Source organism: Portunus trituberculatus, chromosome 31 (assembly GCF_017591435.1).
Source record: "Portunus trituberculatus isolate SZX2019 chromosome 31, ASM1759143v1, whole genome shotgun sequence".
Classification (NCBI taxonomy): Eukaryota; Metazoa; Arthropoda; class Malacostraca; order Decapoda; family Portunidae; genus Portunus; species Portunus trituberculatus.
This window is the reverse complement of record NC_059285.1, coordinates 19570846-19583515: the sequence shown is the minus strand read 5'-3', so window position 1 is coordinate 19583515 and position 12670 is coordinate 19570846. Positions and strand designations below refer to the sequence as shown.

Below are 12670 nucleotides of genomic sequence, written 5' to 3'. Positions count from 1 at the left end.
CTACCCCTCCGTACACCCCCAGACACCCCCACACACACACACACACGCACACACACACAACGTGAACCACACTTAACTACGGAATTTGTCTTTTGTTTGTCCTGTGTAAGAGTGTGTGTGTGTGTGTGTGTGTGTATAAGTAGGAATGACAGTAAAGGTGGGTGGGGTATAGATTACAAAAGGTAGGCGCGTCGTGTGCATTAGGTGGGCTGGAAGGTGAGTTCAGTGGGCAAAGTGGAATGACGGGGCGGGGCGGGGCGGGGCGGGGGGGCGGGCGGGGCGGGGCGAGGCGAGGCGGAGCATGGACGAGGGGGAGCAGAGATATAGGCAGCACTTATATAAATGAAGCAACTTCGAAAAATCAGTTGAAGCTCTCCTCTGTGTCTGTGAGGGTGGATATTTGTGCCTCCCTCCTCTCCTTTCCTTTCCCTTCCTATCCCTACCTCAGTCTCCCTGCCTCGTCACTCTTCCTCTTCCTCCTGTCACTACAGAAACTGGTCCTGGAATCTGTACCCGCCGCATGAGGTATGTTATTTTGCATTTTCTACTTCTTTCTCTTTGTTCTTCTCTTTTTTTCTTCACGGCTCATTGTCGCTATATTTTCCTATTTCCTATTTCATTGTTTGTTTTTTCTTACCTCCTTCTAAAGCTTTATGATATATATATATTTTTTTTTCTAGCTCCTCCTGTTTGTTAATTTCTTTTTCTCCTTCCTCTCGATGTATTATCATTATATTTTCCTATGCCCTATTATTATATGTGATTTTTTCTCCCTCTTTTTAAAGCTTTCTAATATTTTTTTCTACTTCCTTCTGTTTTTTTCTTTTCTTCTTCCTCTTGATGCACTGTCACTATATATTCCTATTTCCTATTCTGTTACATTTTTGCTTTTTCTCATCTCTTTCTAAAGCTTTATGTTTCTTTTCTTTCTTTTCTTTTACTCCCTTCTGTTGTTATTCCTTCTCACGTTCCTCCTCATACATTGTCAGTATTTTCCTGTTTCTTGTTTTGTTATGTATTTGTTTCTCTTTCCATCCCATCCGAAGCATAATGTTTTTGTTTCGTGTTTTCCTTCCCTATTTCCTTTTACTGTATGTTACTCTGCATGTTTTCTATTGTCATTCCGTTCTCACTCCTTCTGACGTATCATCACTTTTTTTTCCGTTCTATTTTGTATATCCTTCTACTCCTATCTTTTTTTTCTCTCTACCTTTCATTAAAGGAGAAACAGAGCAAAAAGAAGGTTCAAACACATTCACTCCTTCCTATACATTATTATTATTTTCTTAATTTCATCCATTATTTTCTTCCTTTCCCTGGCAAGTTATCATAATGAGTTTATTTTCATATTATTTCTCTTCCTTCAAATAGAAAAAAAGAAAAAGAAAAAAAACGTAAGCTCACTCACGCGGCAGGACAGGACAGGACGATGGAAGGGCATAGGATGGCAAGGCGGGGGGAGGGATCTGTGGGATGGAGCAGCTGCGGGGGGTCAGGGTGCAAAGGTGTGTACCGCCTTCGTGCAGGTGTCAACATTGCCGGCCGTTGATCCCGTGCTGGCTGGCTGGCTGGCTGGCTGGCTGGTTGGGAGTGCTATATTAACATATAAGAAAGCTAAAATTCAAGGAGAAAATACACGTGCCTAAGAAAAATAAAAATCATAATAATTTCTTTATTCTTATTTCTCTAAAATGATGGACGGAAATAAGAAGGTATTGTACATATCATGCCTAGACTGCCATGTGTAGGCCTGATGGTTTCCTACACCTTCCCTTATATTCTTACCATTATGGTCTGCTAAGAACACTGGTCTTTGGAATGAAGCAGTACCACCGTAGATATTAGCATGGTGGTGATGATGGCGGAGTGAGCCACTGCCCTATATCACTACACAGGGTAATAACGATGGTCATGGGGGAGGAGGACGCTGCAGGCGAGGTATATGATAGCTGTCTTTCTTCTCTGTTGCAGGAGGATGGCGCCTTGCGGGGCTGTGCTACTGCTGGTGCTGGCTACATTCCTGGTAAGTCGCTCCTTGCTTCTGGAGGACCTGTATGAATACAAAGAAAGTATATTATAGGCTGAATATTGTAACTGGTTCTCTGTTCCTGGTGAGATGGGGTGGAGATTTTGAATGACAAAAAGGAGACTTCAGACTCAGTGTCGTAGCAAAGAGATGGCTTAAACTGTACATGTGTTGTGAGTGGCTCAGTAGCGAGGCTCAGATTCTCAACCGTTTCAGTGGTTCATCTCTGTTCACTGGCCTGTATTGGATGTTACAGGGATTTCCAGTGAAATTTATGTGATGCTAGTAATAGTTTAACAAGTATTCTCTATGAAAGTTTGACTAAACACTTCGTAATCCTTTGAAAATGTGCTCATGAGAGAACAAAGTAGGTATTTAAGAAAACGTGCCCCAATGCAAACTTATATAGAAAACAAAAAAAATAAATGCATTCCTGATCAACGAGCCAAACCCAGTAAACTAACCTGCCTTAACGTAGCCTAACCTAACCGTATGCGGTGTTCACATCTATCATCCCTCTTACTAGCCCTTCCTCCTTCTCTGGTTCCATCCGCAGGGCGATGTGAGGGGTCACGGACGCCTGATGAACCCGCCCGCCCGCAACGCTATGTGGAGATATGGCTATCCGAACCCCGTTAACTACAACGACAACGAACTATACTGCGGCGGCTTCGTGGGTGAGTCTGCGTGGTGTTTGAGACTTGAGAGGTATGTAAAAGTTGTGATGGAATACGAGAGAGAGTAAATAGAGAGAAATAGACAGTGAATGAGAAAGGAAGGGAGGGACGAGAGGTAGCAGATATGTCTGGTTGAAGTGTTTTGTGTAATGTGAATAGATGTAGAGTTAATAAATAGAGAAGGCTGTATGTTGGCATCTTTTTGTCAGTCTATTGTCATTTTGTATATATATATATATATATATATATATATATATATATATATATATATATATATATATATATATATATATATATATATATATATATATATATATATATATATATATGTGAAGTGATTAATTATGTCAGTGATGGTGATAAAGAAAAATGTCTAGCTTTTTTCTTCTTCCCATCTCCTCTTCCTCTTCCTTCTCCACCTCCCGTTTTTTTTTCTGTCTTTGCTTTTCATGTTTATGTTTTTCTTCTCTTTCCCCTTATTCTTCACATTTCCTTTTCCCCTTCCTCTTTTTCTTTTTTATTGATTTTTGTTACAATTCTTGCTATTCTCGTTCTTCTTATTCTTCTTCTCTTTCTCCTTTCCTTCTATCCAACACCCTCTCCTCTCTCCTCTCTCCCATTAACTCCTCCTTCTGTCTTTCCACCACCACCACCACCACCAGTTCACTACCAGAAGAACGGAGGCAAGTGTGGTGTGTGCGGGGACAACTACCAGGACAAGGAGCCGCGGGACCACGAGGCAGGAGGCTTGTTCGGCAATGGCATCGTTGCTAAGCGCTACGTGTCTGGCCAGGTGAGGGACGCGGCAGGTGGGGGGAGACATTAAGTTGTGTTCTGATTGACTTGGTTAGTATAGATGGATGGATGGATACGTAGGGGAATACTCTGTAGAGGGAAGAGGGAAACCGATAGAGATGACAATAATAAGTGAGGTAAATTAATGTTCTATGTTTTTCGTGTAAGAGGGGAAAATGGCCAAGGGCAACAGAAAGAGTTAAAAAGGCCCATTTAGTTGCTAGTTCCCGTCCGGGTTTGAAAGGGTTAGCCAAAGAAAGGGGTAAATGTCTTGAAACCTTTCTCTTAAATGACCTCAGATCATAGGAAAACAGAAGTACAGAAGCAGGTAGGGAGTTCAAGAGTTCACCAGAGTGTGCATAATCAATGCAAGCGTGGTTTCCTCAGTAGCCAGTGATTGACAGGTAAATAGGTAGACAGGTAGATGCATACATACATACACACATACATAAGTAGATACTCTTTTTTTTCTACTTGGTTAATAGACGTGCAGTTTATTTGTTTGCTTTTTATCTCTCTTCTGATAATAGACCACTTTTTTTTCTCTCTCTCTCTCAGTGGGTCTTTTTCAAACAGTGGGACTTATTCCATCTTCCTTTTTTGTCCTCTTATATGAAAAAAAAAAGATTAAGTGGTATGTACACTGATAGACTGATATAAATATAAATAAATAGATGCATACATACATGCATACATACATACATACATGCATACATACATACATACATACATACATGCATGCATGCATACATACATACATACATACATACATACATACATACATACATACATACATACATACATACATGCATACATACATAAGTAGTTAGTACATATTCTGTTTTTCCTATAGCCAGCGAGATAGACGGATGGATAGATAGAGGGATAGATAACAATAATAAGTGAGGTAAATTAATGTTCTAGATAAATAGATAGATAGATACTGTAGATAGTTCAATAACAAAGTCCTTGATTGTCTCTCCTGTGACCTTTCTCAACTCGCTTTACCTTACCCCCCAGGTGATCGACATTGAGGCTGACCTGACCACTAACCACTGGGGCTACATGGAGGTCAAGCTATGCCCCCACAATGATCCAACCAAGGAGGTCACCCAGGCATGCCTTGACCAGTAGGTGGCTGGGGGAGGCGGGGGAAGGGAAGGGGAAAAGAAATGAAGGGACGGGAGGAATGGGAGAGGAAGTAACGGAGGAAAAATGTGAAGGAAGAGATAAGGGAGAGAAAAGGGGAAGGGGGTGGACTGTGAGAGGAATCGAAGTGAGGAAAGGGAAGGGAAATGAAGGGAGAGGAAATAGTTGAGAAAAGAAAAAGATTACTAATGAAACATGAGGGACAGAAAAATAGATGGTGAAAAAAAGAGAAGAGAAAAAGACAGTGAAGGGAACATAAGGGAAAAGGAGAAAAATAGATAGAGAAGGGAAAAATCTTCATCTTCGTTTTCATTATCTCTCTCTCTCTCTCTCTCTCTCTCTCTCTCTCTCTCTCTCTCTCTCTCTCTCTCTCTCTCTCTCTCTCTCAATACCCCTTTCCAAGGTACACGCTGCCCATGGAGGGGACCACGGAGACGCGCTTCGTGATCCCCCAGGACAGCAAGAAAACGGAGATCTTCAAGTGGCGCGTCAAGCTGCCGGACGGCGTCGTCTGCTCCAACTGTGTATTGCAGTGGAAGTACTTCGCAGGTGAGGAGCGGGGCAGGAGGAGCAGCAGAGGCGGTACAAGAGTCAGAGAAATACATGAAAGACACGGAGAAATAGAATGAGAAATACAAGGAGGAAAAGGAGGAGGAGGAGGAGAAATGATAGACTTAGTGAGAGGCGGAGTAGAGGAGAAAAAGGAGGTGAAATAGGAAAAGGAAGATGAAGAAGAGTAACTTTTTTATGTATACATCTGGCTGGCAGTCCCCCGCGAGACGGCCCACACACACACACACACACACACACACACACACACACACACACACACACACACACACACACACACACACACACACACACACACAAGCACACTTGCTCCATTCGCCCGTGGTGAAAGAAGAGGAAGAAGACAAAATATCTATATAGTTTCATTTACCAGTTAAGATTCTGTAACACTGCTTCTATTTTCCACCCTGTAATTTTAAATTACTTACTTTCCTCCTCAACATACCTCAATACTCATTCCCTTATCCATTCCACCAACACTTTCTCCATTTCTTCCTTGCTCTGCTCCCATCACGTCACCCCGGGGGATACCCTTCTACAACGTCCTTTCTCTTCTGCTCTTCCTCAGCCACACTCTTTACAAACACGTCTCCCACCGCACCAGCACTCCACTCCCACACGCTACAACACCAAGGACACTTACACGGACCCAGTCTCCTCACCTTCACTGCCACCTGCAGGCAACACGTGGGGCCTGTCTTCGAATGGCAGCGGGGCGGTGGGCTACGGACCGCAGGAGACATTCATCAACTGTGCAGACATCACCATCAACACCAACATCCCCTCGGGCGTGTTCCCCCCTGACGCCTTCGTGGACAATCCGTGGCAGCTATACTTCAGGGACAGCTACCCTGGGGTGAAGGAGAACAAGAAACCCAAGCCTGGATCTGGTGGCCTCGTCCCGCTGGTCATCAGGTGAGAAGGAATGACCTGCAGTAGACTTGTTGGTTCTTATGAGGCTGTTTTGATAAGCTGTACTGATCATTCTTTCGTCTCTTGTTCTCTGTAGTGACACGCCAATGGGTCTTTTTCTAACATGTATTTTGTTGACCATAGCCAGTGCACCTCTTGTATAAATAACGAAAAAGATCTCAAGGAACGAATGTTGGATGGACGGTAAAGGAGGAGGAAAAGGAGGAGGAGGAGGAGGAACGGCGCACAGTGTTCAACAAGCCTTTGTAATTAATGTTAATGTAGGATGGTAATTGGGACTTGGCATGAGAAGGAGGAGGAGGAAGAGAAGGAAGAGGAGATAAAAATGTACACACTACTTGTTTCATATCTGGAACTCTTTTTCTATTATTTCTTTATACAACAACAAGAACTACTTTTACTACTACTACTACTACTACTACTACTGCTACTACTACTACTACTACATCAGCTTATGCTTCCTTCAGCTCATGCTGTTACCCTATCTTCTCCGTTAGGCTCCTCGTATCACAATTTCATTTCTGTATCTTCTCCTATTTCTTCAATCCCCAAAGTGAAGGTGCCTCGAGCGTTTTGCCTGTGCCAGTTGGGGGGACCTGAGGAGGTACTATGCTGATTTTCCCTGGAATGATTACTGCTTCCGTGTCAGAGACCCATCTCTTTGTGCTGAACGCATAACAGAGGTGATAGTGTCTGGCATGGAGGCGTACATTCCGCACTCTTTTCCTCAACCTAAACCATCTAAACCTTGGTTTAACTCAGCCTGTTCTCGTGCTATACATGATAGAGAGGTTGCCCACAAAAGGTACTTGAGCCTTCCATCTCCTAAATCTCATGCACTTTATATTTCTGCCCGGAATCATGCCAAGTTTGTTCTTCAACTTGCCAAACACTCCTTTATAAATCGAAAATGCCAAAATCTTTCAAACTCTAACTCCCCTCGTGACTTCTGGCATCTAGCCAAAACATCTCAAATAACTTCACTTCTTCATCTTTCCTCCTTTATTTCATCCTGATGGCACCACTGCCATCTCTTCTGTCTCTAAAGCTGAACTCTTCTCTCAAACCTTTGCTAACAACTCTACCTTGGATGATTCTGGGCTTGTCCTCCTCTCCTCCTCCCTCTGACTATTTCATGTCTTCAATCAAAATTCTTCGTAATGATGTTTTCCATGCCCTTGCTGCCCTAAACCCTCAGAAGGCATATGGACCTGATGGGGTCCCTCCTATTGTTCTCAAAAACTGTGCTTCTGTGCTTGCACCTTGCCTGGCCAAACTCTTTCAACTTTGTCTATCGACTTCTACCTTTCTTTCCTGCTGGAAGTTTGCCTACATTCAGCCTGTTCCTAAAAGGAGTGACCGTTCTAATCCCTCAAACTACCGTCCTATAGCTTTAATCTCTTGCTTGTCTAAAGTTTTTAATCTATCCTGAATAGAAAGATTCTCAAACATCTGTCACTTCACAATCTTCTATCTGATCGCCAGTATGGCTTCCGTCAAGGTCGCTCTACTGGTGATCTTCTGGCTTTCCTTACTGAGTCTTGGTCATCCTCTTTAGAGATTTCGGTGAAACTTTTGCTGTTGCGTTAGACATATCAAAAGCTTTTGATAGAGTCTGGCACAAAGCTTTGATTTCAAAACTGCCCTCCTACGGCTTCTATCCTTCTCTGCAACTTTATCTCAAGTTTCCTTTCCGACCGTTCTATTGCTGCTGTGGTAGACGGCCACTGTTCTTCCCCTAAATCTATTAATAGTGGTGTTCCTCAGGGTTCTGTCCTGTCACCCATTTTCTTTCTATTATTCCTTAATGACCTTCTTAACCAAACTTCTTGCCCTATCCACTCCTACGCTGATGATACCACCCTACATCTTTCCACGTCCTTTCAGAGACGACCAATCCTTCAGGAAGTCAACAGATCACGCAGGGACGCCACAGAACGCCTAACTTCTGATCTTTCTAAGATTTCTGATTGGGGCAAAGAAAATCTAGTAGTTTTCAATGCCTCAAAATCTCAATTCCTCCATCTATCAGCTCGACACAACCTTCTAGACAACTGTCCCCCTCTTCTTCAATGACACTCAACTGTTCCCCTCTTCTACACTGAATATCCTTGGTCTGTCCTTTACTCATAATCTTAACTGGAAACTTCACATCTCATCTCTTGCTAAAACAGCTTCTATGAAGTTAGGCGTTCTGAGGCGTCTCCGCCAGTTTTTCTCCCCTCCAACTGCTTAACTCTGTACAAGGGCCTTATCCGTCCATGTATGGAGTACTCTTCGCATGTTTGGGGGGGGGATTGGTTTCCACTCATACAGCTTTATTAGATAGAGTGGAATCAAAAGCTTTTCGTCTCATCAACTCCTCCTCTGGCTGACTGTCTTCAGCCTCTTTCTCACCGCCGAAATGTTGCATCCCTTTCTATCTTTTATCGCTATTTTCATGCTAACTGTTCTACTGATCTTGCTAACTGCATGCCTCCCCTCCTCCTGCGGCCTCGAAGCACAAGGCTTTCTTTTTCCTCCCATCCCTATTTTATCCAACCCTCTAATACAAGAGTTAACCAGTATTCTCAATCATTCATACGTTTCACTGGTAAACTTTGGAACTCCCCAACTGCTTCTGTATTTCCATCTTCCTACGACTTGACTTCTTTTAAGAGAAAGGTATCAAGACATTGTCCCAGGCTTTTGGCTAATTCTTTCAAATCTTTTAGAAAAACTGCAGTTCCATGGGCCTTTTTTTTCTAATACTTTGTTGCCCTTAGCAGTCCTCCCTCTTGCATAAAACTACTATTACTACTACTACTACTACTTTTACTACTTACACTTCTACTACTACTACTATTACTACTACTTCTACCATTCTTACTCTTACTACTGTTAACCTCTGCGTGGCTATATTGCAGGAGCCAACTGTGCATTCCGGTGGACCACTTCCAGCGTGACGAGAGCATGTCGAAATGGTGCATGATGAATTGCATGAAGTACCCGCCCAACTGCGACCCCACCCACTGCAAGTGTGTGTAAGTACTGACATTCAGCTGTGGTTGGTGAAGAGTTATGTTCACGCAATGTAATGTAAGTGATAGAGAGATAAAGACCGGGGAAGCTTTTTTTTTTTTTCTATTTTACGGTCTATAGCGCCTGTAGGTATACTTGAAGAGTATGTATGGGAAGCGCTGTTCAGCTTCCATCTATTAGTGACGCAGGCAATCTTGATTATAGTGGTATCCATATTAGGGACCGTATCACCACTCAAGCTCATCTTTGGTGTAACCACCTAGAACCTGAGTATCATGGTGACATGTATGTAACTTTAAACCACTCGACAAATGGCATAGTTTCAAGGTGATACATGGTGGGATTCGAACTTATGATATGAACCTAAGATCATAAGGTACTCCACGGCTATTTTTGCTTTGATTCATATTTCGCTAACATCACGCTATCATCACCATCACCACCATGACTAGAACCACCCTATCACTATATAGCACTATCACGCCATCACTATCTTCACCGCCATCACCGCCATCACCACCAACACCACTAACCCTCCTCCTCCTCTTCCTCCTCCTCCTCCTCCCCTTTCCCCAGGTACGAGTGTGTGGCTGTGGGTGAACTGAAGCATCAGGAGTATGGGGACCGTTACTGCCACCAGGAGTGTCTCAGGTACCCGTCCAACTGCTCCGCGGCGCTGTGCCACTGCTTCTAAACCTGAAATGAATAGCTCACTGAACCTTGTGAACCACCACCACTGCACCACCGCACCGCTACCACACCCCCGCCATACCAACAGTTATTCAGTCAACCAACCAGTCAGCAATTATTATGAATTTTTTTTTTTTTTTTTTTTCTAAGGAGCAAAACGCCTTTATCTGCTTATCTTGCTTTTTATTATATTTTGAAGTGGTTTCATTCTCTGAGGTTTGGTATAGATACATCAGTTGTTTCGTGTGTGCGTGGGTGTGAGAACGTGTGTCTTGAGGAGCAGGTCTTTTAAACTATGAGAGTAAGTTTTGCTTTTATTGTTATCAGCGTCTTGTTTATATATATGAAGATTATTTCTTGATTTGTTATTGTGGGTGGCTGATTGGCTGAGTGACTGGTTGGCTGACTGGTCAACTGACTGAATGACTGACTGATTGACTGGATGGTTGAATGGCTGGCTCGCTGGATGGTGTTTATGGCTGACAGAGTGATGGATCCACTGACTGGCTTAATGGCTGAATGGTTGGATGGTCGACTTGCGAAGGTGTTTGCAAGATGAATGTAATACGTGTGTGTGTGTGTGTGTGTGTGTGTGTATAATTCACTGTTTGATCTGCTGCAGTCTCTGACGAGACAGCCAGACGTTACCCTACGGAACGAGCTCAGAGCTCATTATTTCCGATCTTGGGATAGGTCTGAGACCAGGCACACACCACACACCGGGACAACAAGGTCACAACTCCTCGATTTACATCCCGTACCTACTCACTGCTAGGTGAACAGGGGCTATACGTGAAAGGAGACACACCCAAATATCTCCACCCGGCCGGGGAATCGAACCCCGGTCATCTGGCTTGTGAAGCCAGCGCTCTAACCACTGAGCTACCGGGCCGTGTGTGTGTGTGTGTGCGCGTAATTCACCTCGGTCGCCTGCTGATCATCCAGCTCAGAGCTCATAGACCGATCTTCGGGTAGGACTAAGGCCATAACACACTCCACACACCAGGAAAGCGAGGCCACAACCCCTCAAGTTATATTCCGTACCTATTTACTGGTAAATGAACAGGGGCCCACACATTAAGAGACTTGCCATTTGCCTCGCCGCTTCCCAGGACTCAAACTCGGACCCTCTCGGTTGTGAGCCGAGCGTGCCAACCACTACACTACGCGGAGTGTGTGTGTGTGTGTGTGTGTGTGTCCTCAAAGTTTGCTTGCTATTTTTTTTTTTCAATTCATTAATTGTTCAATTTGTTTGTTGTTAAATTGTAGATTTTAGTAGTTTCTTTGTTTGTTACTTTGCTTTTTTTTTCTTATTCGATCGTTCCTGCATTGCATTTGTTTTATTTGCTATTCATTTCTTTCTTTATTTATTTATCTGTCCAACTATGTACAGTCGCGGACCAAAGTCCTGCGCAGCTTTCAGCCCAGCGTGACTCCTGGTCACCTGAGGTTCGAACAAACGGACGAAGCACCAAACCAACAGAGATGGCACACGTGAAGTGTTTGTGTTGTTTGTGAACTGAATAAAATTCTTGGTGCCATATGACCCTGGCTGTTGCGGCGGCTGACCTCAATCACTCACTAACACACTCACTCATGTAAAATTATCATCATAATCTAATAGCATTATGGTATTGGCGAGATTAAGATATGACACGTCATTTGATTCATGGGGAAAATTTACAAAGGTGTGGCAGGCAAAATGTCTCATGACCACTAAGGGTAAATTGATCATGGCGTTAGACTGTATGAGACAAGTGAAGAAATGCACATAGTGTGTGTGTATGTGTGTGTGTATGTGTGTGTATGTTTGTGTAATTCACCTTGGTTGCCTGCTGGTCACCCAGCCAGTCTTCCACATTACGGAGCGAGCTCAGAGCTAATAGACCGATCTTCGGGTAGGACTGTGTGTGTGTGTGTGTGTGTGTGTGTGTGTGTGTGTGTGTGTGTGTGTGTCCTCAAAGTTTGTTTGCTATTTGCTCCTATCAATTTTTAATTCTTTAGTTGTCTAGTTTGTTTGTTGTTAAATTGTAGATCTTAGTAGTTTCTTTGTTTGTTACTTTGCTTTTGTTTGTCTCTGTTCGATCGTTCCTGCATTGCATTTGTTTTATTTGCTATTTATTTACTTATTCATTTATATATCTGACCAATTATGTACCAGTCCATGTTATCTCCTGTTAATTTATGTTATGCAGCTGGCAAATTGGTGAATCCATTAAATGCTATCTGCATCTGTGTGTGTGTCCATCTCCTCGTGTGTGTGTGTGTGTGTGTGTGTGTGTGTGTGTGTGTAGTTGTAGTTTTACAGGGCCTGGGCTTTACGCTCGTGTGGCCTCATCTCCATATCTACACTTATCCAATTTCTCTTTAAAACTATGCACACTCGTTGCTGACACCACTCCCTCACTCAAATTATTCCAAGTCTCAACACATCTTTGCGGAAAACTATATTTTTTAACATCTCTCGACATCTTCCCTTCCTCAGTTTCTTACTATGCGATCTTGTGCTTCGAATGTCATATTCTTATCTCAGGATCAGTTTCTCATTATCCACTTGGTCCATTCTGTTGATCAATTTATAAACTTGTATCAGATCCCTCTCTCCCTTCTTTGTTCCAGGGTTGGTAGATCCATAGCCTTTAGTCTCTCCTCATATGTAATCCCTTCAAATTCTGGAACCATTCTTGTAGCCATTTTTTGTAGTCTCTCCAGCTTCCTTATGTGTTTCTTTTTATGGGGGGTCCACACAACCCCTGCATATTCCAATCTGGGTCTTATTATAGTACTTATCAATTTCTTCATCATTTCT

At 43.1% G+C, this 12670-nt stretch overlaps 1 protein-coding gene across 1 annotated transcript; it reads left to right on the top strand.

The window, feature by feature from the left end:
- Positions 1-381: 381 nt before the first annotated feature.
- Positions 382-10450, top strand: LOC123511404. Its single transcript, XM_045267253.1, has 9 exons — positions 382-525; positions 1972-2023; positions 2583-2703; positions 3366-3496; positions 4519-4628; positions 5051-5196; positions 5898-6132; positions 9057-9173; positions 9748-10450. Exons 1-9 carry the CDS (start codon positions 521-523, stop codon positions 9863-9865), a joined length of 1035 nt encoding a protein of 344 aa, XP_045123188.1. The 5' UTR covers positions 382-520; the 3' UTR covers positions 9866-10450.
- Positions 10451-12670: the final 2220 nt, after the last annotated feature.

Excerpts from the sequence above, each read along its gene's own strand:
- LOC123511404 (XM_045267253.1), top strand. Across the intron at positions 5,197-5,897 it reads GCAGTGGAAGTACTTCGCAG|GCAACACGTGGGGCCTGTCT; the intron begins GTGAGGAGCGGG and ends TGCCACCTGCAG. Across the intron at positions 6,133-9,056 it reads CTCGTCCCGCTGGTCATCAG|GAGCCAACTGTGCATTCCGG; the intron begins GTGAGAAGGAAT and ends GCTATATTGCAG.